Source organism: Orcinus orca, chromosome 9, assembly GCF_937001465.1.
Source record: "Orcinus orca chromosome 9, mOrcOrc1.1, whole genome shotgun sequence".
In the NCBI taxonomy this organism is placed as follows: domain Eukaryota; kingdom Metazoa; phylum Chordata; class Mammalia; order Artiodactyla; family Delphinidae; genus Orcinus; species Orcinus orca.
The window spans coordinates 17,249,832-17,274,938 of NC_064567.1; the positions used below are offsets into that span (position 1 = coordinate 17,249,832).

At 47.2% G+C, this 25,107-nt stretch overlaps 1 protein-coding gene and 1 long non-coding RNA gene across 2 annotated transcripts in view; one reads left to right on the plus strand and one right to left on the minus strand.

The window, feature by feature from the left end:
* LOC117202307 (uncharacterized) overlaps window positions 1-15,730 on the minus strand; it is a 38,980-nt gene extending 23,250 nt beyond the window's left edge. Inside the window, exons 1-3 of the long non-coding RNA XR_004484547.2 lie at window positions 12,922-15,730; window positions 9,192-11,979; window positions 7,964-8,301 (exon numbers count right to left, since the gene is read on the minus strand). This is a non-coding gene — a long non-coding RNA (uncharacterized LOC117202307). The remainder of the gene's footprint in view (window positions 1-7,963; window positions 8,302-9,191; window positions 11,980-12,921) is intronic.
* Window positions 1-19,657, plus strand: part of SLC13A4 (solute carrier family 13 member 4) — a 39,099-nt gene extending 19,442 nt beyond the window's left edge. The window contains exons 4-16 of the mRNA XM_004272166.3: window positions 79-251; window positions 696-750; window positions 3,377-3,416; window positions 4,196-4,273; window positions 5,986-6,170; window positions 7,983-8,102; window positions 9,386-9,487; window positions 9,829-9,930; window positions 10,647-10,744; window positions 10,952-11,076; window positions 14,295-14,456; window positions 15,725-15,862; window positions 19,350-19,657. Coding sequence (XP_004272214.1) covers window positions 79-251; window positions 696-750; window positions 3,377-3,416; window positions 4,196-4,273; window positions 5,986-6,170; window positions 7,983-8,102; window positions 9,386-9,487; window positions 9,829-9,930; window positions 10,647-10,744; window positions 10,952-11,076; window positions 14,295-14,456; window positions 15,725-15,862; window positions 19,350-19,487 — 1,516 coding nt within the window. The 3' untranslated portion in view covers window positions 19,488-19,657. The remainder of the gene's footprint in view (window positions 1-78; window positions 252-695; window positions 751-3,376; window positions 3,417-4,195; window positions 4,274-5,985; window positions 6,171-7,982; window positions 8,103-9,385; window positions 9,488-9,828; window positions 9,931-10,646; window positions 10,745-10,951; window positions 11,077-14,294; window positions 14,457-15,724; window positions 15,863-19,349) is intronic.
* The last annotated feature ends 5,450 nt before the right edge of the window (window positions 19,658-25,107 follow it).

Below are 25,107 nucleotides of genomic sequence, written 5' to 3' on the forward strand. Positions count from 1 at the left end.
GCGCCCTGCGAGGTCGCAAGTTGCCCCCGGGGAGGGGGGCATGCTGTGATGCTCCCCCTGCGCCTCCCTGCCTTCCAGGCTGCTGCTCTGCTTCATGTGCTGCACCACGCTGCTGTCCATGTGGCTCTCCAACACGTCCACCACCGCCATGGTCATGCCCATCGTGGAGGCCGTGCTGCAGGAGCTGGTCAGGGCCGAGGAGGAGCAGCTCGCGGCCGGCAGCTCCAGCGCCGAAGAGGCCGAGCCCATCAGTACAGTTTGCTAGAGTTCATCTCCCCTTTGCTCCTCCGCCCGAGTGACACTGCCCAGCTCTGCGCCTGCCCCCACTGACCCTCACCTGCGTCCCGCCTCTCGTCTCGCCTCTTCCCCTTCCTGGCCCCTTACCCCGTACCAGCCCTGTAACCTGAAGCTTCCCTGTGTCCCCCATTCCCAGCTCTTCCTTCCTGCCCTACTTAAAGCAGCCACCGCTGCTCCTTTCCCCCAAACGCTCAAGGATTACGACAAGACCCCAGGCCTGTCTGTGTCGCTGAGTCCCACTATGCCTTCCGAGCGGAGGGAAGGGGAGTCGTCAGGCACCAGGCCCAGCAGGAGCCCTGATGCCTTTGTTTCCTTATCCAGCCCCAGCCCAGAGCCCCTGCCCTTCAGGTCAGGTCCAGACTCCACATCTGACTTCCTGCTTTCCTTTGCTACTGTAGATCCCGATGTAAACAACAGCCAACCTTCCCTGGAACTCATCTTTGTCAATGAAGAGTGAGTATGACCTCCCTCCTCCCAGACAGGGCCTCTTTCAGCTGCATGGGCCAAGCTCACATCTTGCCACACCACCACCTCCCCCCATCCCGCTCTCCTCTCCATACCAGGGAGCCACTTGCCAAGATCCTGAGGGCACCTCCCTTAACCACCGGGTATCGCAGGGCTGAGGGAAGAGCGGAAAAGACTACACTGAATCTGAGGGAGTATGTGGACTATCTGTACATCTACCAAGTAGCATTTCAGCTAAATTGATGTCCCTCTTGGGAGAATAATATATTTAATCTATTAATGAAAAAAGGCTCACAGTTTAGATGTCACTGGAGATTCTTAGAGAATCACAAAGTATTGTTTAGATATTAGATGTGGTCTTACTAGATTCGGTCTTATTAGATATGGCAAAGAAAAACTAGGTGGCAGGTAGGGGATTCGAGGACAGTTGGTGAGACAGCCATGTGCTGATGAAAAAAGCAGCTTTTAGAAAAGGAGAAATATCGCCTCAAACACCCATGTGGGGTAGATCCATTAACAGCTGATTTCTTTTGGAGATCTAAAATCAAAATGTGGTCTTCAAGGAATACTGGGATGAAGAGGACATTTGGAAAGTTGGATTTGTACTAGAGCTCAGTTTTGCGATTTGCTCTTTTCATTGAAAAATGGAGAACTCACACTGAGTGAGACCAGCACGATGTGAAGGGACAGAGGCAGAAGGGTGCCACCAGCTTATCTTCCTCCCGTCACTGGCTCCAATCATAATATACTGGACTTTCCTCCCCAGCCCCGACCGTATCTCAGGCAAATCCTATAGCTCTTCTGGTTCCTTTCAGATATTAGAATGATCTCGTTTTTAGATACTCGGCAGTCTAGTCCAGACTCATAGCAAAATTTCAATCCCTCATCGGAAGCTTCTCCCCGCCTCCTCTCACGCTCTCACCCAACCCCCCTTCAGCCCAGGCCTGCAGGATAAGAGGTAGAAGTGAGCAGGTGAGACAACTGACTTTTCTCTTACTCTTCCCCCACACTCCTTCCTCTCCCCTCACCAACTCTCTGCATCTGAATTCTCCAGGGTCAGGGCAGAGGCTGTAGTGAGCAGGAAAGATAAAGGGGCAAAGAGGATCTTGGCTGGAGGTATTCCAGAGTGCGGTCAGTGCCCTGAGATTCAGGCCCCGACTCCTTTACACGTCGGGCACTTACCTTCAGGGTCTTCGGAGTGTCCCCTTGAGGCCACCTCTGCAGAGCCCGGGCCTCATGGCACGAGGTGCTCTTGGGTGACCGCTTGGGCTCCCTCGGTTCTGTGCTCTGGTGGCTTGCTCCCCAGGCTCTTTATTCTGGGGATGCCTCTGGCCCCTCGGGCAGGGCCTTTTCAAGGTGGCAGTAGCCCAGCCACCTTCCCTGCTGCCCCCAGTGAAGACCACTGGTCATTGAGGGCACAGCCTGCTCCCAGTACAGTGGGCCTGTTCTCCTCACTCTGGCCTCTTGGGCAGCACACACTGGCCTCTTGCCTTTGTTCTTTTCTGGATGAAAATACATGTCCCCAAACTCCAAAGCCAAAGCTCAAGTTGTCCCGGACTTCCTCAGCAGCATGCAGGGGGGATCCAGGGCTGCCACGGTGTGAGGATGGCGGTCTTCTTTCACGCCAGCACCTCCCATGCTGTCTGAGGGGTTCCATGCCAACCTCCTCACCCGATTTGGGAAGGAAGGCGGGGAAACATCACAATACTCCTCCCAGCCTAACGACTCTCTCCGGTGAATGCTTCCTGAGCCCCGTCAACGCCTTATCCTTCCCTGATAGAGCCTGGAGGTGGGTGACGACCCCAGGACCCCACTTCCTGCACGTGTGTCCAGCCCCTCTCACGGGCCTTCCCAGCGGCTGAGCTCATAGCACCCACTGTCCTCAGAACTAGGACAGACCAGAAACATGCATTTAGTGCTCAGTGTAAGTCTGTAATGCTGGTAGTTAAATCCCCACCTTCCTCTCTCCTCAAGGCAAAGACTGGGGACCAGTAAGAGTGGGAGGGACTCAGCACACGCGTTGCCTGCCACCCTCTGAGGTGCAGCTGCTGATGAGAAATTCACCCCCATCTTCTTGCTCTCACATGCTTTTTACCATGTGTGGCCCTGGCCCTCCCTGCTCCTGTCGCCTTAGATAAGCATTTCATGTTTCTCCTTCTAGAAAGTGAGCCAGTGAGAACACGGTCAGAGGCCCAGGCTCTCCAGGCAGAGACAGAGACAGGTTCCTCTCTGGCACCACCACTTAGCACCCGGTGCTCTCGGGAAGTTAGTAACCTCTCTCTGCCTAGTTTCCTACTCTGTAAATGCAGGTGGTGATACCCGCCCCTTAGATCTGTCGTGTGGATTAAAGTCCATATTTGAGTGATCAGCACCTAACAAGCACTCCATATTAGCTAGTATTAGGAGTCTCGGTTTCCCTCCAAAGGAAACGCCCTGCCCGTGTTCCCACAAATCCTTACCACATCTCTGGAAGGTGAGATTCGTCTTCTTCTAGGTGTAGCCTAGAACACCTGAGTCTAGAAGGGTCACTGATACCAAACACCATGGGGGAGAATTCCCATCTCACCAAGTCTGGGCCACTGTTGTTTTTCCCACTTCCTTTGCTTTCTTCCAGCACGTCGAATGCAGACTTCAGTTCTCTGATGCAGAACAAGGTATGGCCCTGGGTTTCTTCTGTGCTTTGAGATACCTGAAAGACCCTCAAGATAACTCAGGGCCAGAGAAGCCTGGCAGCTTGTCGAGGGCCCGGCGGCCTTCTCTGATGTGAGGGCACAGAGGTGCTCCCCTGAGCCTGGATGCGTGAGGCTCTGGGCAGTTCTGAGCCCCGGCCCTGAGTACTGGGCTTAGCGTCACAAAGGACAGGTTAACCTTTCCTCGTGTAAACCCAATAGTCAGCCATCCAGATATTCAAGAGCCACGTATTCAGCCGCAGGATCCCTTTCAGGAGGGATTCGTTTACAAAAATCTTATTATAAAAAGGGGACACGTTTATAGGGGAAAGCCAAGTTTGCCTGCACACTCTATGTGGCCTCACCCCCTTGCCCAGGGCTGGGTTTACATCTCTTCTTACCTCAGTCCCAATGGATGGGCTTTGATCCGTCCAAACTGTGGACTTGGTTGTGTGCGATTTCTTTTTTCATGTTCTTTGTGTTAAAGAGAAATGAAGGGTTCTTCGTTAGCTAATGAAGTTCTAGAAAGCCAGGCTCTCCCATAAGGACAGAGCCATGTTTTTCCAAGTTTCAAAAGCCTCTTCAAATGGGGAACCTGCGAGAAGGAGGCAGGCACAGTAGGGGTGGCTCTCTACCACCTGCTCGCCCTGCTTCTGGTCTCCGAGTCCCACAGGGAGGAGGCGTGGGTGCCCCCAGGGTGATCAGGTGGCTTCTCCAGGCCCCACAGTCTCCTCGTGGTAGTGTGACGGTCTGTGTCCCGACAGAACCTGAATGGCGTGCCCGCCATCACCAGCTCCGCCAGAGCAGCAAACCACCAGGACAAGAAGCAGCGCGCGTCTCAGGTAATGGAATTGCACCTCCTCATCCTGTTTCCTACGTGAAGTGCCTTGAGCTTCCCAAGGGGCCCTGCTCGTGAAGCTGTGAGGGTGTCAGGCTAGCGGGCTGTCGCCAGGCACACTTCATCCATCTGTGTGTCTGGCCTGCGTGTGCCACGGAGATAAGACATCCCACTCGCTGTTGACTTTGGCAAGTCATTCCACTGTCTGAGCCCCAGTTTCTTCAGCTATAAAAACTGAGACTTGGTCTAGATCAGAGGTGTTCAAACTACTCCTCAAAGGTGCTTCAGGGGCACTGCACATATTTTATTCGCGTATCCTGAGATTTTAAGGCAACTGCTTTTCTGTTCCCTGATTTTCCTGGTACTTTATCACTGAAACAAAATGCAGAAGTACAATGGACGTCGAAGGTGGTGTAAAATTGCAACCATCACTTATAGCCCTTGATTTCAAATTTTTGTGTTCATCAAAATCATCTCAATTATGTAGCATCCGTATCATCATAAATAAATGCCATTGTTTATTAAATACCGAGCACTGGGCTGAGCGTTTGCTCTCTAGTCTTGGCTCAGAGAGGTAGCAACTTTGAACTCCATTTTGACAGAGACGCAGAGAGATGAAATCATGTACCCAAGGCCTCAGCCTCAGAGGAGAACCTCGATTCAAATCCAAGTCTCCCTGACCCTATGTGTGTACTTTCAGTTAAAAAATAGATGTTTGCCCATTAAATGCTACATTTGTTTTCTCTATTGGAGGTCCATGTAAATTTTCATTAGGAGAAAGGACTGTGGAAAACTACTGGACCAGAGAATCTCTGAGGTCTCCCCCAGCTCTTACAATCAATGAATCTTTCAGGAAAATGTGGCGGGATCCAGCCTTTTCCGGGCCCTCCTAGGCAGATGGGGCAGTGGTTACGGGCTTTGAGAAATGTGGCAGGGTGGCCTCTTCCCCTTGGTTTTCCTATGACCTGGCCTGCTGACATTTGTACCAGGCTACTCCTAGTTTCACAATTTGGGGCCAGGCCTGGCAGGACAGAGGGGCACTTGCTTCTTTAGTCCACAGTTGAGACCAGAGGTCAACAACTGCTGACCCTGAAAGGCCGTCACGTGGACCACGCAGGGCCTGAGAGGGCCGTGGCCAGGCTGAGGTTTATATGCAAGGGGGAGGGGAAAGTGGGAAGGAAAAGCCAATAGGCAAGAAGGGAAAAAGTGAGAAAGAAGGGAGGAGAGAATCACACACTCTGACTCTCCGCCCAGTGAAAGCTGGACTCTTTCTATAATGCAAAGCTTATTTTTCAGTCATCTCCCAACCAGGACTGTATTTTAATTCCACGTAGAATAACCACCTTCTATTTGGTATTTAGACACAAAGTGGAGAGCAGCCAGTTTTACTGGAATTCAAGTGAAAAACAGAATGTGCTGTTAATACCCATAACAAAAATAATAATAGCTTATCATTTGTTAAATGCCAGGAAGTGTTCCAAGTGCATTCCATGTACTTTTCAAAACAATCTGGCAGAGAAAATAGGATTTTCCCCATTTTACAGAAACTGCAGCTGAGATGGGGCTGCCCAAGTTGGTAAAAGGTAGAACTGGGACTGGGATTTGTTTTTCTGACACCCAAGCTTTCCACTGCACAATGGTGCCCCTGTTTTTCATGCTTTGTGTGCCAGACAGCCCAAGCTGGGTTGGAGAAATTCACTGATTTTCCTTTGGTAGGAAAAGCCACCAGTCCTGACCCCCAGCCCCAGGAACCAGGAACTCAAAAGAAAGTACAAGTCCCAGCATGACCAAATGATCTGCAAGTGCCTCTCTCTGAGCATCTCTTATGCCGCCACCATTGGGGGCCTGACCACCATCATTGGCACCTCCACCAGCCTCATTTTCTTGGAACACTTCAATAAGTAAGTAATTCACTCCGTCAACAAATATTTACTAACCACCCACTGTGTGTCAGGGACAGAACCAGGTGCTGAGTATACCACAGAAAATCGAACCAGAGCAGTTTCTGTACTAAGAGGGAAAAAAGATGATCAAGTCATTACAGTTAAATGTGACAAGAAGGGTGGGATTCTGCCAGGGGAGCCCTGCTGAGGGACCCCACCCAGTCTAGAGGGAGGAAATTACTTCCCAAAGAGGCGACGATGAAAGTGGAGACGTGCAGGCCAAGCTGGAGTTAACTAGATGAAGGGAGATCTTCCAGACAAAGAAAACAGTGTAGTAGGCTCAGAGGCAAGAGAGCAGAGCACGTAAAAGAAAATGACAGAGGGCAAAAGGAGGCCAGGGAGGTGGATGCGCAGATCACAGAGGGCCTCGCAGGGCCCACTAAGGAACTTGGACTTCGTCCGAAAGGCCCTGAGAAGCCTTTGAAGAATTTTAGGCAGGGAGTGAGGTTATCATATTTACAGTTTTGAAAACTCATTCTGGATTTTAAAAATGGACAATGGTTTGGAACAGAAAAGGCAGGCAGCAGGAAGATAAACCAGGACCTGGCTACAGATGCCCAGGAGAGAGCTGATGGTGGCCTGGGCAGCAGTGGGAGGAGAAATGGCCAGATCTGAGCAACATTCAGAGGGAGACTCGACCGGCCTGGGGAGGGTTAGGAAGAGCCTGAGAGAGGGAGAGCCCAAGTCTCATTGTCAGGCTTGGGGCTTCAGCAGCTGGGGAAACAGAGTTGCCCTTGACGTAAATGAGGGGAAAGATGAGGAAATGTTGATACAGAGGTTGAGATGACCAGGTGGTCACCTGGGCTGGGGCCACAGCTCTGCCCAATGATGAACAAGGAGTCCACCAGATAACCTCCTTGGCCCCCTAAGACCAAGGAGGCCCCCTAAGCAGTGGATGTTGATAACAGATTTGGAGATTCCATGCCATGGTTCTCCTGTGGGCAAAGTTCACATCTAGAACCTTCATGAGGCTCTAGAGACCGAAGTTCTCCAGAATTGATGCCTTGTGTCCCCCAGTCAAAACACATTCCTTGGGGGCTTCCCTGGCGGTGCAGTGGTGAAGAATCTGCCTGCTGATGCAGGGGACACGGGTTTGAGCCCTGGGCCGGGAAGATCCCACATGCCATGGAGCAACTAAGCCCGTACTCCAAAACTACTGAGCCTGCGCTCTAGAGCCCCTGAGCCACAACTACTGAGCCCATGTGCTACAACTACTGAAGCCCATACGCCTAGAGCCCGTGCTCCACAACAAGAGAAGCCACCGTAATGAGAAGCCCACACACCGCAACGAAGTATAGCCCCCGCGCGCCGCAACTAGAGAAAGCCTGTGCGCAGCAACGAAGACCCAACGCAGCCAAAAATAAATGAAATAAATAAATTAAAAAAAAAAACATTCCTTCAGTGACTTTACAAAGAAAGTACATCAGATTGCCTCCTCTATTCTGTTGTCTTGAAATCCAGATCAGAATCTTTACATAAATTAAGAGCAAATAGATCCAGAGTGATTCTCCTGAGGGCAAAGTATATACACTTCAGTGGTATCGATTTTGGTTGCCTGGATGCTTTTTTAGCTTATTTCATAATTCTTGGCAGGGCTCGGTGCAGCTGCAGCTGCCAAGTGAGTTCTAGATAATGTTTTACCATATTTTTATCATTAGCTCTACCATGAGCTCTGCTCTGTCTTCTTAAGGACCATTTAGCGTATTACCCCGAAATACCAAATGGAAATCCACCCTTTTCTAATCACTGACCTGGTTCTTTCCCCTCCAGCCAGTATCCAGCAGCAGAAGTGGTCAACTTCGGCACCTGGTTCCTCTTCAGCTTCCCCATCTCCCTCATCATGCTGGTGGTCAGCTGGTTCTGGATGCACTGGCTGTTCCTGGGCTGCAAGTGAGTCCCAGGGCCCTGCCAGCAAGGCTCTCCTGTCCATCCAGGGCCATGGCGCAAGCCCTGGAGGGTGCCATCCAACGGGGAGCTGCCAAGTAACCACAGAGGGTGCCCGGAGGATGCAGTGGACTAGATGAGGAGTCGGGCATCACATCTTCTAGACACTCTGAACATACGTGGACTCTGCACTTCACTATGAGCTCTGCAATGAAATGTTCTTAATTTCAACCAACTGGTCGGGGAAGTGCTGGATTCATAAAGAGTCTGAATCGCAGAGTGTTTAATGTAGTTCCATACAGAGTAATTTGAACTAATTTCTAAAGAAATGATGCCAAGTAGAAGTTCCCTTAGGCTTAATTTTATAGACATGACTGATTTATACTTAGTAGCTGTATGAAATATGCTCATATCCCTCAAAATAATATTAGACATTCCTCGTACAATATTATTTCTAATATTAATTTGCTTAGCCAGCCTTTTACTCATTACGGATGCTGACTCCAAACTTGATCAGCTCCGAACACATAAAGGGAAGATGTATATGATGTTTTGCTATGAGTCCGGGGACCCAACATTCCCATTGCTCAGGGAATGTTCTCTGAGTTGACTTTTTATTTTAATAACTCAGAGACAATTGTCAAATCAAAGATAACTGTATACTTCTGTGCCTCCAGTGCTGCTAATTGAAAAGTAACACCCACTTTCACCCCAGACAAGCCTTGTCTCTAGACAGATACACATACACACACCTATGTGTGTGTGCAACACACAAATATATAAGCATCTATACACATATGCCGCATCACATTGATTCTCACTTATGTAAAGGACGAGTGTGTAGAGACTTCCCCGGTGGTCCAGTGGTTAAGGCTCTGCACTTCCAATGCAGGAGGTGCGGGTTCCATCCCTGGTTGGGGAACTAGGATCCCACATGCTGCATGGAGCGGCCAAATTTAATTAATTAATTGATTAATTAAAAAACCCAACTGGGCAAAAAAAATTAAAAATACAAGTGTGTAGAAACAACCTCACATAAGTACACTTGCACAAGTCCATGAGACATGACTTTACATATATATACCAGAGATATACCCGAAAGGCTGGGGAGAAGGCTGATGAGAGGCTGTGTAACTTGGCAGATCAAGAGTCGCGTGATAGGTGGGGCGAGTGGAGAGAAGCACCATCACAGCCAGCCAGCCAGTAGTTTAGTATTTGCTTAAGACCTGTTGTCCTCTGGGCCTCAGAAGTGTGCTTCCTTTATTCTTTTGCTCATTCTCCCATCTCAGTTTTAAAGAGACCTGCTCTCTGAGTAAGAAGAAGAAGACCAAAAGGGAAGAGTTATCAGAGAAGAGGATCCAAGAGGAATATGAAAAGCTGGGAGCCATTACGTAAGAATCAGCCCTTCACCCTCTCTCCTTCCCCAGGAGAAAATGTGGCAGGTAAAGTGTGCGCAGAAGCAGGCTTGTTCTCAGCGGTCCCTTGAGCTGGGGGAATTTTCATCAACTACGAATCTAGGTATTTAGAGGTGCTACTTAATGCCAAAGTCAAGCTGGCCCAGACTCTAAGGGCCACCCTTCCCCTCTGCTGTATTCCAAGTCCAAGTGGTTAAGCAGTAGCTGCGTTTTAGGTCTCCACTATTGGAGCTCTGCATACAGGAGCATCCCAAAGCAAAGTCTGAAAGCTAACAGAAACTTCCCAGTTCCTGGAGTGGGTCTGTTTTCTTTTATAGCTACCCGGAAATGGTGACTGGATTTTTCTTCATCCTGATGACGGTGCTGTGGTTTACCCGGGAGCCTGGCTTTGTTCCTGGTTGGGATTCCTTCTTTGAAAAGTAAAGGATACTGTCTCTGAGAACCACCCACTAACCCAAACCCTTCAGGCAGTACCCGCCGGTGTCCCCTCCCAGATTCTTCGGGATAGTCGTGAACCCAGGAAGCACTTTGTTCCCTTGAAAGTCCCCCTTTTTTAGGGAAGCTGCAGTGTGGAGTCAGGAAGAAAATAGTCTTTGGAGTCTGAGTCCAGGCTTGGGATCAAGAGCTGCCACTTACCATCCACATGACCTTGGTCTTGTTACTTAAGCTCTTGGAACCTCAATTGTTATGAGAGTTAAAGGGGAATATGTCTGCAGAGTAAAACACCACCTGTAAAGACCATGGCCCTTGTGGCCGAGGCCTGTCCCACCCCTACATATTCCCGAGGGCCAGGGCCACAGGCCACAAGCTCTCAGTGCCAGCTTGTGACCCTCCCAGGAAAGAGAACTCATCCTTTTCTAGTCTCCTTTATCTAAATAACTCCTGACCACTCCTTTTAATAGGTCCATAAATTCACACTAAGACATCTACCCTAACCAGGCCCTGCCTCCAGACATTAACTATTGCCCATTAAATCCACCACCGGACAGCATGGCAGCAACTGGCAAGAAGGAAGGTTGACGTCCCCTCTAGACTAGGTCAAGAGAGGCACTGTGTTCAGACAGGCTGTCCTGAGACACTGTGTTACCCCTGGGCTTCCTGACCCTCTCCCCAGCTCTTCTTGTCTCTTCGCCAGGAAGGGCTACCGCACCGACGCCACAGTCTCTGTCTTCCTTGGCTTCCTCCTCTTCCTGATTCCAGCGAAGAAGCCTTGCTTCGGGAAAAAGAACGATGGTGAGAGGAGTTCAAGAGAAGAAGTTGGGGCTGGCTCTAGTCAAATAATGGTCGAAGTCAGAATTTTGGGAGGAGCCTTACCAAAGCCCTTCCAACTCCTCCCAGAATAGCAGAGTATCCTCTGGTTCATCAATTAGGCCCCTGTCTCCACAAATCACACCCATTAGGGTTCATCTGGCTCTGCCTCGCTGTCTACCTGTGATCCAGGGGAAGACCAGGAGCCCTCACCGGGGACGGAGCCCATGATCACGTGGAAGGACTTCCAGAAGACCATGCCCTGGGAGATTGTCATTCTGGTGGGAGGAGGCTATGCTCTGGCTTCTGGCAGCAAGGTAACCCTTGAATCTGTTCTTATTGGGTCCATTGTTTTTCCAGCAGCTTGACCTAATGAGTCATTATGGTGCCGGGAAGGAAGATTCAAAGGCGCTGAGAGGTGAATGTTCACCCAAGTCACTGGGAAGGGAAGCAGTTCAGCCAGGAATGGACATCCTGTCCCACCTTCTAAGCTGGCACTACTGGGAACAGAGTTACAGACAGCTGTGCCACAGTCACGGCACACAGGCATTCACACCTCACTTATGGGCCCACACTGCTACAAGCAAAAGATGTACTGGACTTTGCAGGCATGTCCTTCTGGAGTTTTGACAGTGGTGATAGGTGTAAGGTGTAAGGGCCCAGAGATGCTCCAGAATGACTCACAGCACCTTGTGAGTCCGTATGCATATGGACTCCATATGCATATATTGAGACCCTTTGGAGAATGTATGCTAAGGCAGATGTAAATGCCCCCCACTTCCTGACTGGGAGGATTCGGGATGAGATCTTTTAAAGGGGGCTGGTGGGAAAGAGTTGATTTTCCTAGATTGTTAGCCCTTCCTGAAATAAACAGCCCTAAGAATCAAGCAGGTTAGGGGTCTCCCTGTTTTCTTCCTCTACCTCGTCTATCTACATTCACCCATTCTAAACTTGGCTCACTTTTCACTGCCCATTCATTGTGGGCCTAAATGCTTTCTGCATCAGTAACAAAGGCACAGAATCCTCCACTTGGAAGGAGCCATGGAGCGACACTGAGTCCCATCTTCCCACCCAAATAGAGATTTCCCTCCAGGACGCCTCCAGTGACAGGGCAAGCCCTGCACAGCCAACAAAGAATATTGTTCTTTACTTTCAGTTCAGGTCCTCTGGATGTCTTCCACTCTTTGTTCTGGCTTTCTTCTCAGGAACCCTCTCCTCTCCTGTAATAATTATTAAAACAACAAAGACAATCAGGTCCCTTGAGATCATTTTTTTCTTCCAACTAAAACTCCCTAGTTCCTTTAACCATTCCTCATAGTAGTGACCCCTTACCATGCTGGTCTTTCTCCTTAGGACCACTTTGCCTTTGCTCAAACACAGTCCAGGGGTGGTCGGTCTAGTGCAGAGTAGAATAGTTAATTACCCAAGCCCCATCCTGTATTTTTATGGAAGCTTTTATAAGGCTTCATTGTCATTCATGTCAATATTTATATTGAAACTGCAGTCAACTAAAACGCTTCATTCTTTTCATTGTTAGCTACTATTAAGCTTCAAGTCCTTCAACCAATCCTGTATATATGCTGTCAATATTTTTGATTCCAAGTTCACAATATCGTATTTATCTTTGTTGAATTTCAGTGGTTAGTTCTGGCCTCTGAGCCTAGCCTGGCAAGATCTTTTTTTTTTCTTTTTTAACCAAAATTGTTCATGTATAGTTGGTATAACTGTAGAACCTACTGACTACTACTTTAATAATATAATTCAGGTACAATATGTGTGATTCCTACTGAATTTCAAATAATTTCAGTCTTAACATTAGTGAGGAAAATCCAATAAAAAATGTTTTCATACCAAGGGTTTAAAAACTTAAGGTTTCCTTTGTTGTGGTTTTTCCCTAACTTTGCAGTCTAATTTACCAGTTTATTTCATTATAGTAGCAACTCGTTGTTCTGAAAAAGAAAATTGCCACTAAGTTATCTCACTTTACTTACAAGTACTATGTGGAAAACATGATAAATAAAAATCCATGTCTTTATAAAACATACTGTTTCCACTCAGCTAACTGCTCTCCCTCCCCTCTCTTTGTCCAGAGAGCAAAATTTAATGTGTCACAAGAGATAACAATTACAGAGTTCCTGTAGGCCTCGAGACTCTGCACCCACCGTTAATTGAGGTAGTCCCCACATACTGGATTTATAGCTCTCGGTCAGTTGAGAAAAAAGAAAGGCAAGTGGTCCAAGGTAAAAATGGCTACATGAGAGAATTCTGAAGCCCTTTGGTCATCAGTCGTCTATGAGCATGTCATGAAGTGGCCGGGGTGCTGTGGAGATCAAAGGAGGTTTTGATGAACTTGGAAAAGAGGAGAAAGGGTGGCCTGCTGACAGTGTAGTAAGGCAGTCTTTAACAGCAGAACATGAGTAGGGCTTACAGCTTGAGGAATCATAAAATGTCTCACCTTGCTATCTGCCCTACTGCCCATTTCTTTATTGCATTTGCAATCTAGAGGGTAAACAGCAAAAGTCGGAGCTTGTCAACCATAGAAGGGAGAGGAGGGAGGGTGGGGAGAGGTGGTGAATGCGTATGGCAACCTGGGGTTTTTTAAGAACATAAACTCATTTGTGCCCTTCATTTTTAGGGGAGGGGGAGAGCCCTCATCATTGGCAGATGGACATCTTCCAACCTAATGAATTATTCCAAATGGGAATATTCATTGATTTGAGTAGATGTGTACAGGTGTTGCTAATGGAAAATGTTCAAGCGTGGCAATATGCCTTTATATCGTGTTGCCAAAAAGCATGGGCAGATGGTAGATCCTGATGTCAGCCATGATGAGATTTGAACCTAACACAGGTTGAGATTGAATGACTGTTTCTAGGCCAGTGACGTGGCACCTTCCCCACTATGTGGAGATAAACCTGTAATCCCTCTCTCCTTCATTACTCATGTAAAACTTCTAATGTTCAGTCTTGCCCATTCAAGGCCCCCAAAACCAGAGAAAAGGTTACTATCCAAACATGTTGATAATTTTTCCCATTTCACGGGTGATAAAATAAGAGAAATAGATTTCAAAAGCAGGATTAAGGATTACACTTGGCAATCTGTGTAAAGGGCATTGTTGATTGAATGCACAGCATGAGACTGTCAGAGGCTGGAGAAAGAGTAACAGGTTTGAAGTTGAGGGGCTCATCACCCCGAAGATCTCCAATCCCTGCCAAGTCATATCAGGGCTAAGGAGGATCTCAGCAAGTAGAGGCTCTCCGTGCCCTGTGACAATGACTGACCAGGAGGCCCTAATTAGACTGAATGGTGTACAATCATTAAAAAAAAAAAGCATTTGCTGGGCTACATAGTGATCTAACCATAAAAAATCAGGAATGCCTGTGGGTCCAGTCTGCCTGAAAACAGGGAAGCAAATTGGATGGCTCCTGGTGGTCCCTTTCAGCCCCTCACCATCCCTGACCTTCTGGAGGCTAAGAATTCCACTGGGAGTGGCCTTTCCCGCTTTCTTCTCACTGCATCACCTTGTCTCCTGCAGAGCTCTGGCCTTTCCACGTGGATTGGGCACCAGATGTTGTCTCTGAGTAGCCTCCCACCGTGGGCCGTCACCCTGCTGGCGTGCATCCTGGTGTCCATTGTCACAGAGTTTGTGAGCAATCCGGCCACCATCACCATCTTCCTGCCCATCCTGTGCAGCCTGGTGAGTAGAGCAGGGTTCCCAGATATCCAGACCGGCTACCACAGGAACAGACAGGGGCAGGCCCGGGCCCAGGGGCAGTTCCACGGCTGGACTCTCTCTTCGGGTCATTGCCACAGCCTTCACTGATTGGTGTTCAAGCCATAGTTTGATAAATGAAGTCTATTTCAAATAGTAACTGATAAGTAAATAGATAATTAATAACAGCAAGAGTTCTAGAAACCCTTTTCCAAAGGACTAGGCTTAGTTTAGGGGCAGCCCTGAATGGAAACAAGAGTGGACAAGATAACCTTAAAACCCTAGGATTCTAATTCCCCACAATCATCATCAACCTTTCTCTCCTAAGATGAGACCTAACAGGAGGGCGGGAGAAATAGCTACAGAAAATGGAGGCAAAATGCTCCCAGAAGTACTCTCGGCTGCAGAGACCAAAACCACAGCTCTGTCATCAGCGCCTCCACCCAGCTTCTCTGTCCAGGAGATTCTGAGAATTATGAGCAATGCCAGCCTCATTCCACGGTCTCAGAACAATTTGTTATTAATGGAATAGGGGAGGGAGCAACTGCCAGATCTCAGCCTGGCTAAGCAGCCCCAAAGGTAATGCACCAAACAAGATGCTGCCTCTGTCCCATTCTGTGAGGTGGAACCTGTAAAATGAAGGCTCCTTCTCATTGCCAACAAAATAATATCTTCCTGCTCTTTCTAACCCCAAACTCCTCCCAGCCACTCTTTGCTCATTGCTCAGATGACTCCCTCCAACTTCTCCCTTCCATCACCCTGCCTGTGCGAGCATGGGAATGCACTTAGTTAAAACTTGGCAACATTGAGGGTAAGACCACGGGCTCAAGTCCCATGTAAGGCAATTATCTTACCTAGGAAAAAAAACCTTAATTCTGCACCCCAAGAGAGAGAGAGATGCCTACTCCAATCAAAGCAGCTTATTCATGAGATTTGTGTTTGAAGAATTTCTCAGCTAAAGAATCAAATTTTAAAACCACTTCCTTAGACCAGCACCAAGAAATGAAACATCCCTTCTGGGAAGTCACTTGGAGCCCATGTTTCCATGGGAAGTGAGTGAGCAGCGGGAACCCATCCAAGTAGCTCAGCACTACATGCTTTTGAGGGTGTGATTTAACTGCCCCCAGCACATGGTGTCCAGCCAAGGTTAGCCAACACCGAGCCATCATTTAAAGTACATTCATGAGAGTAAGCACAGGAAATGCAAGTCTAATCTCAAGGCTAATGCTTCTGTGAATTCTCTCTTCTCCTAGTCCGAAACGCTGCACATAAATCCACTCTACACCCTGATCCCAGTCACCATGTGCATCTCCTTTGCAGTGATGCTGCCAGTGGGAAACCCCCCTAACGCCATCGTCTTCAGCTATGGGCACTGCCAGATTAAAGATATGGTGAGTCGTGGGTGTCCTCTTCCTGCCAGGCCCACCTGCCACGAGGACAGGGCTGACTGGCCGAACGGCCTTCTCCTCAAGTTTATTATTTTGTAAGCGGTGCCCTTGACCTGTCATAGCTCAGTCTGCTGTGGCAGAAAGAATGGTCCTGGTAAAAGGTTTCTGTATGGTCCGTGCGCACCAAGAATAGCAAAAATGTGCTCTTCCCAAAATCCTAATCTGGGAGAAAGTGGGAATGTGGACAGAAAAAGCTGGGACAGACACGGGATGTGACCCAGTTCCAGAAGGTAAGAGCTTGTTCTAGTCTTTGCCTCAGTTTCTTCATTGGACTGTGGGGATATTCACTCAGAGTTGCTGGTTTATTCACAGAAGGTTAAGTCTGAGACATTGCATGAACCTAGGGTGATAAGAACAGGGTCCTTCTATTCAACTCTCTCCCCCAAGCAAGGAACCCCCGAAGCAGCAACTACAAAATGAAGCACTCACAGCTCATTTCTTAGTTTTCAGCGAGGCTCACGAAAGACAGCTCTGAGCGTACATTTTGCCGCTGATTTTAGTGTGCAGCACATCCACTCTCCACCCCTCAACCTATGCTCACTGCTATGCTTTTTAATACCCAGGGCTGACGAGGCTGGGAAAGGAGGAAAAAACTAATACAGATGACTGGGCCAGGCTGACTGAAACCCGGCCGCTTCACCCTTGCTGAGGGCCTATTTACTTTTTACTCAAATCCAAACTTGATCTCAGCAGCCCTGTAAATATCAAATGGAGAAAAGGAAGAGCTTCAGGCTGGGAGCAGATATTCAGATCCTTTCTACTTTCAAACTGCTCAGCTGAGTCATCTGTATTACTTCAGGGAAGAGAGGTCACAGCCACCCCTCTGTCCCCCTCAGATCTTACTACACAACCCTGTCTGCCCCTACTGAGCTCTGCCCCAACTCCCCTGTCCCCACGAAGACCACCCCCGCCGCTTCTCCCCGGCCCGCTCCCTCTGCCACGTGCTTCCCCTGATCACCCCTGCCTTCTACCCTGGAATCAAGTGATCAGAGACAGTCTTGTTTTTCTTTAACAGCTTTATTGGAGTATAATTGCTTTACAATGGTGTGTTAGTTTCTGCTTTATAACAAAGTGAATCAGTTATATATATACATATGTTCCCATATCTCTTCCCTCTTACGTCTCCCTCCCTCCCACCCTCCCTATCCCACCCCTCTAGGTGGTCACAGAGCACCCAGCTGATCTCCCTGTGCTACGCGGCTGCTTCCCACTAGCTATCTATTTTACGTTTGGTAGTGTATATATGTCCATGCCTCTCTCTTACTTCGTCTCAGCTTACCCTTTCCCCTCCCCATGTCCTCAAGCCCATTCTCTACCGTCTGCATCTTTATTCCTGTCCTGCACCTAGGTTCTTCAGAACCATTTTTTTTTTTAGATTCCATATATATGCGTTAGCATACAGTATTTGTTTTTCTCTTTCTGACTTACTTCACTCAGTATGACAGACTCTAGGTCCATCCACCTCACCACAAATAACTCAATTTCGTTTCTTTTTATGGCTGAGTAATATTCCATTGTATATATGTGCCACATCTTCTTTATCCATTCATCTGTTGATGGACACTTAGGTTGCTTCCATGTCCTGGCTATTGTAAATAGAGCTTCAGTGAACATTGTGGTACATGTCTCTTTTTGAATTATGGTTTTCTCAGGGTATATGCCCAGTAGTGGGATTGCTGGGTCATATAGTTCTATTTTTAGTTTTTTAAGGAACCTCCATACTGTTCCCCATAGCGGCTGTATCAATTTACCTTCCCACTAACAGTGCAAGAGGGTTCCCTTTTCTCCACACCCTCTCCAGCATCTATGGTTTGTAGACTTTTTGATGATGGCCATTCTGACTGGTGTGAGGTGTTACCTCATTGTAGTTTTGATTTGCATTTCTCTAACGATTAGTGATGTTGAGCATCCTTTCATGTGTTTGTTGGCAATCTGTATATCTTCTTTGGAGAAATGTCTATTTAGGTCTTCTGCCCATTTGTGGATTGGGTTGTTTGTTTTTTTGATATTGAGCTGCAAGAGCTGCTTGTATATTTTGGAGATTAATCCTTTGTCAGTTGCTTCGTTTGCAAATATTTTCTCCCATTCTGAGGGTTGTCTTTTGGTCTTGTTTATGGTTTCCTTTGCTCTGCAAAAGCTTTTAAGTTTCAGTAGGTCCCATCTGTTTATGTTTGTTTTTATTTCCATTTCTCTAGGAGGTGGGTCAAAAAGGATCTTGCTGTAATTTATGTCATAGAGTGTTCTGCCTATGTTTTCCTCTAAGAAGAAAGAGTCATTTTTAAAGGCACTGGATGATGAGCAGTGAGCCGGTCCTGGGTTCTATTCCCAGACTGGGTACCGACTCAAGACTTCAGTTTCCTCACCTGCTAAGTGAGGAGGTTCAAACTAGATGCTCTGTGTGGTCCCTTTCAGCTCTAAAACGGCCTTAAGTTAGCTCCTTTAGAACCTGCCTCCTCTCATCTGCTAGGAAAACATGGTTAGTTCTCCAGGCCAAAAGGCCCAGGAGGCCAGGGTGATTAAGTCCAGGCCTTGAGCCAGAAGGCAGAAAGGCACATCTAGTCATTGGCTTAGAACAATTCCCTGGCATTCATTTTTCCCTTGCAACTTTCCCAACTCAGTCCCAGCTAGTGGACTTGTGGTGACACGCTGTATACTTGGTCATCACCTGGTAGGATGCCAGCCATCCTTACTGTACACTTTTCCAAATGGCCCTGGCTCTGCCATCCCTCACGTCCCCCTTCCACCTGGCAGTGTCAATGCCAGGACAGAAAATGGAAGGGGTCAGAGCTGTGGAGGTGACATTCCCTCAGGAGAAAGCAGCAAAGGCCCCATGCCAGCCAGGGTGCCTGTGTCACCTTCCTGTGGAAGGGCTGGTGGGAAGGCAGCTGACCTGTTGCCCCAGGTGAACCTAAGGTACACTACTTCCATGAGCTGTTCCTTGGGGGAAAAAAGGTAACAGTCATAGAATACAGGCTCTCCTGTGAGTCGTATGTGTCAGCACATTAAAGGCTCTGAGAGGTTCCTGCTTTACAAGCTCTGTTTAATCTTGATGAACACATTCCCTATGATGTAGCTACAGAACCCTTTTTTTAGTGTAACTTAACATCCCAAGATCTGGTGTTCCAAGTACATGGCTTCTAGGCCTCCATGTAATAGCGAGAGTGCTACAAACACAGAGAAGGTTCTAATGGCCGTCTCCCAGCCCCAAGTCCTCCCTGCTCTCCTGTCCTCAACAGTCCTGTGCCCCCTACAAGGCACCACTAGGGCACCCCAGGCAATGACTGGAACAAATCGGGGCCAAGCAGGTGGGCTGTGATCACATCGGGGGTGAGGCTCTGGCAGGGGACACAGGTGGGGAGCATCTGGGGATCTGTGCTGCTGCCTGCTCACGGTGACTAGTCTGTGTGTCCTGCTGCTTTGTCTCCTGCAGGTGAAGGCTGGTCTGGGGGTCAATGTCATTGGCCTGGTGATAGTGATGGTGGCCATCAATACATGGGGAATTAGCCTCTTCCACCTGGACACTTTTCCCGCCTGGGCTAAGGTCAGTAACATCACTGATCAGGCCTAACAGAAGTGGGCAAATGGCCCAACCAAAGGAGCTGCCAGCACCCGGCAGAATCTGACCAACAGGCCAAGCAAACCACCAGGAGTGCAAAACCCCCAGCAGAAGATTCCGCCAGCTACCACCTCGAGTGAATTGCAGGGAGCCTTCAACAACCAAATGCACAGGCTCGGATGTTAGTGTCTTCTGCTTTGCCCTCCTTCCTTAGCACCACAGCTCAAGGAAACCTAAAACCGTTCTCACTTCCTTGTATCTAGTCTCTCCAATCAGCTCTTTCTGAAGACAGGAAGAAACAAAAGCCTGTCTTTGTTGCCCCTCAGAGGCTAATCCTCACAAACTGACTAGCCTCACTGGGTTTGATGTTATTCTTAACTTCTTGATCCCTTTTAGGAGTAGAAGGAGAAATCCAAATCATCCTACCTATGCACAGAGAGTGACACCAGTGACTTCTCTTTGGGGGAAAATCTCACCTAGAACTTGAGACCTAATGTTGCCTCATTTCTCTCAAGTGTTTCTATCGTAAGTTCTCTCCACAAAAAGGCAGTTCTTAGTAAGTCCTCTTTGTGGCAATCAGTACTCTTTTATCACTACTCTGATTCCTTTTTAAGTGTCTCTCTTCAGTGGCTTCTCTATACCTTGGCACCAAATTCCTGTAAAGAAATAGTCCCCTTCAGGAAGAGGCTGGTGCTGTTCTCTCTGTCAAAGGAAAAGGAAGACACATTGAGATTAGTGTCTCTCTCTTCACTCATCACTAACCATCAATACCACCGTGCTGGTTAAGTGTCGGGAGGGAGGAAAAACGTTCATACTTGTCTTATAAGGAGGCCGAAACTGTGATTAAGACCATCGCACTATTAATGATATTTGACGGACTTTCTTCTGGAGGTAATGAGTAGTTCGTCCCTGAGAAGACAAGCACAGAAAGGTCCAAACACATCAGTCACTTTCTACAAGTTAATGAGCCTCTTGAGGGGAGGGGAGATGTCTTACATCTCCTAAAGTCCCCAACAACTTATACAATATAGTAAACTGTACCTGCTCAATAAACGTTTCCTTTGAGAAAAATCACTTTGGAAATCCAGGCCTCCTCCTTCCTCCTGTACTATACACCCTTTCCCCCAAGACAGAGGTCCTTGCTATAGGACTGGATGAAGCTCCCAGGCCCTCCAGTCTTCAGGCATTACACATTTCTGATTTCTACCATCAGTTACTTGCTAAATACACCTTATGGGAAAAGGAGGACCCCATAGTTGCTGCACTTCTTGAACTGATTTTAAGTTACTATTGATAACACGTGCAGTTTTCCCATAATAATTAACCAATAAGTTACTCCCTTAGTTTACCAAGTATCTGTGAGTTACAAAATTCTTTTGTGCCAAACTTGCACCAGGTTTAATCAGGAATATTACTGCTTCTGCCAATTAGCTTAAGCCAAATTATCTGGCCACTTATAAAAGTGAATGAGCCCATATGAAATACCAGTATTAGGTACACTACGTCTGGTTTGACGAAGCCAGATCACTACAGTCACGTGGCTTTAAAATGTTCGGGGAGCGGGGGGGCTTCCCTGGTGGCGCAGTGGTTGAGAGTCCGCCTGCCGATGCAGGGGACACGGGTTCGTGCACCGGTCCGGGAAGATCCTGCATGCCGCGGAGCAGCTGGGCCCGTGAGCCATGGCCGCTGAGCCTGCGCGTCCGGAGCCTGTGCTCCGCAACGGGAGAGGCCACAACAGTGAGAGGCCCGCGTACCGCAAAAAAAAAAAAAAAAAGTTCAGAAGAGTCAGAATGTCACTCCTAATGTCAGAGTAGCCAAATCCTCGAATGTCTGACCTATTACAGAACTTAGACACCAAGCCTTTAAGTCAGACAATAAGACAAAGGCACAGATAAGATGATTCTGGGAGTATAAATAAGTAAAAAGAGAAAGAAAAGTTGACTTAGAATTAAGTTGACTTAGAATGATTGGCCCCTGTTCAGCTATTTGAGACCCTGACTCACTCCGAAAGGGAAAGCAGTGGAGCCCCCCTGCAGCTGCTGCCAGGTCCGCCAGTCAGCTAAGCAGCCAGCTCAGAAAGGGTGTTTACTTTGGTCTGGTCAGTAGCCTGAACAGCACTGTGTTCTCCCCAGACCACAGATTCAGGCCAAAGAAGATTGCTCGTTCCAGATATGACTAACAAATGGTCAGCTATGACTAACAATTCTTTGTCTTCTAAAATCACTCTGCTGTTGGACAGGAACTACAATAATAGCTGTACTTACTAGTCTTGTCTCTTGCAAATATATTAAATTTGATTTTATCTTCTCATATCACAACTCTACATGGGCAGAAAAGCTATAAGTGATCATCTTATACCAGCTCATTTTATAGATGATGAAACTGAGAAACACTAAGCACAGTTGCATCTTATTCTCGATTATACATCAAGTCTGCTTAAAGTTGTCTCTCAAATTCCTTTAAGTCACCCATGAAGTACAGGGTATACTATCTTTTATGTTAGTATTTACATGAAAAAGACTCACATGCCATCTTAGGAAGTAAAAAATAGCTAGTTTTTCCTCCATTGTCAAAATAGATCCCTGTTTATTTAGCTGAGCCCAAATAAAGCAGGTGGCTTTAGGACCCTGTTCGAAAAATACATCTGAACACTAGAATCACCCTCACGCACTACTGAGATATCCAAACCATTAAAAGAGAAAGGGAACTGACAGCACCCAAGGGCACAGGGAGCCATCCTGGGGCTGTGCTCACAGAATGAATGCCGAGCACGCTGCCCGCACTTTTTACAGGGCACCTTCTGCTTGGCCCAATCCTGTACAGCTGTACAGCTAAGAACCAGGCAACGTCACTGCACTTTTCCTAAGCAGGCGCAGAACTCAGATTTTGCAATGTCCCACCCTGCCCCATGCACTTTCCACGAATCTTCACCGTTGGGTTGTTTCTCTCCCAGTGCCTCAAAACATGCCATCCGCTAGGTCTTCAGTACTTGACTACGTTGCACCCAGATTTAGGAAAGGTATAAACTGAACACTGGAAAATCCAAGTCTCACAGACTCCCTATTAAGATCAGGCAAGGTCTCAATATACTTCCCCTTCATCGCCCTGTTCCTTTCCATAAGGCAAGGCCCTAACAGTCAGTAGGGAAAGAAGAACTCATTCATCTGTGTAAGGCATGGAAATGGTATGTGCAAAGTCCGAGCCGGGAAGCTGAAGAAAAGCCTCATATGCTCCAGTACGGTATATAGTGTTCCTTCAGGAGGAGTAACAGAAAAAGCATTTAAAATGTGAGAGAGCTCCGCAGAAAAACAAACATCAGCATAGTACCTAGGGAGTGAATTGCCCAGTGGAAGTGAAAACATGATGCATGTTATATGCTCCATGAACCCGTTAAGTACAGACGACTGGAAAACCCACACATCCCAACTTTTCTCTAGAGTCACACAAATGAAAATTGAATAAATGATTTAGAAAGAGGGGGCTTCCCTGGTGGCGCAGTGGTTAAGAATCCACCTGCCAATGCAGGGGACACAGGTTCGAGCCCTAGTCCGGGAAGATTTCACATGCCATGGAGCAACTAAGCCCGTGTGCCACAACTACTGAGCCCATGAGCCACAACTACTGAGCCCGCATGCCACAACTACTGAAGCCCACGCGCCCACGTGCTCAACAAGAGTAGCCACTGCAATGAGAAGCCCACGCACCGCAACGAACGGTAGCCCCCGCTCACCACAACTAGAAAAAGCCCGCGCAGCAATGAAGACCCAATGCAGCCATAAATTAATTTTTTTTTAAAGTTCACTATGAGTTAGAAAGAAGGAAATAAAATTGTCCCTTTAAATCAAAACTGCTTAACTGTATAAAACACTAAATCAGATGAGACATCTAAAGACATCAACTGGTAACTTCAACTCATAAAATACAGTGCCTTTTAACAATTTTAAGTAAGGTTCTTTTGTTTTTTTCTCTCCCTTTGGCTTTTTTTTTTTTGGGGAGGTTTACAGTTTAAGAATAAGCTTTCCAGTTCAATGTATTTTTTAGGTTCCCAACATAAACCCTGAAGTCTTATTTTTCACACGTGAGTAACCTTCAGTAGAATTTTATGTAACCCTCTTAAGTCAGGTGTAGCAAAAAGTTTCCTTAAGTCACATCAGCAGTTGTTTTCAAACTTTTTTTAAAAGAAAAGAAGGCATGTCTTGCAATGGTTCTTCCCATCCCTCCACTGCTTTGTAAGGCAAGGGCCTCTACAAAACACCCAGGAAATGTACCTTTCAGTGCCACAATCACAATAACCACACCCCTTAAAAGCCATGATGGTTCTGGGTTCCTCCAACAATATATCTCAGTGAAGATAAACCTGCCTGAGAACTCCGAGCTCCTTTCACTCCTGCAAGAACGTAAAACTAGGAGAGGGGCTCTGAATGGAGACCAGGAAGTCAGCCTGCGTTCACTGTGTAGCAGTTTACACGGTGAAGGTGATTTGCTGGGTGGCTCCCACTGGCAGAAATGATCCTGTCATCGAGGTAAGTGTCACTCCTGAGGGAAGCTCCAAGTCCAAACGAGCTTTGTTTACAATATATAATTATAGAGACCTAATTTTCCAATGTCCAAGTGACCCTCAAAGAAGCCACTCTGGGAGAACACACGCACACAATGCTCCATGGTTGATAACAAGGGATCCCTCTTTGGAAACAGTTTCCCAAGCTTGTGGCATTTTGAATACCCTCAAGGATGGTAAACCTCTAGCCTTCGAGGATTTGGTCGTTCAAGATCAAACCTTGTAAGCCAGGTGGTATGATCAAGGTGCATACTACAGATTTTCATCAACAAAGAGAGTGACCATAGAATAATGACAAATTTTGCACAGTTCATAAACTGGCTCCAAAAGTGAGTGCAGAAAAACAAAAGTATTCTGACCAAAAGCAACATGTTTGGACTAATATCTACTATTTATTGGACAATTTGCAAAGCACTGTGCTACACATCACATACATTATTTCTACTGTTTCTCATGGAAGCCCTATGAGGTAGGTATTGTATCCACATCTTACAGAGAACACAACAGTTTCAGAAAAATAAGCTGCTTGCCCCTGATCACACTGCAAGGGAGAAGCCAACCATAATATGATCCTAACCTGTCTCACGCACCAGTACAACCTGCAGGGACAAAACTTATCTCCATGTATGAAAGATCCATGTTTCCAAAGAGAAGCAGAATCACTTTATTTTATAATCACATTTAGTATCAGTGGCATCACTGTCTGAAAATAACAGTCTCTAAACCATTCTTCCAGTTTACTAATTCTGCTAAAATGTCTTCAGAAATGGCGTCATCAGTGAAGCTGCCCAACAAGCCCTCCGGAACCAAACACCCAGTGAAATGGGCCTTTATTTATATTTAGTGCAAAATACACTTCCAGGACTTTAGCTTGGAGCTATCCCCCTGCACAGATATGTATAATAACATTAGGTTCAAGGTTATCACTGTAATAGCAACAGATAGGAAACAACCTAAATGTTCCTCAGGAGCAGATTAAATAAAATTATGGTATATTCATTCAGTAGAACCTTATGTAGCCAAAAAAAGGAAAGAGTTTCTTTGTTCCTTACCTACTGATATGGAATGACCTCC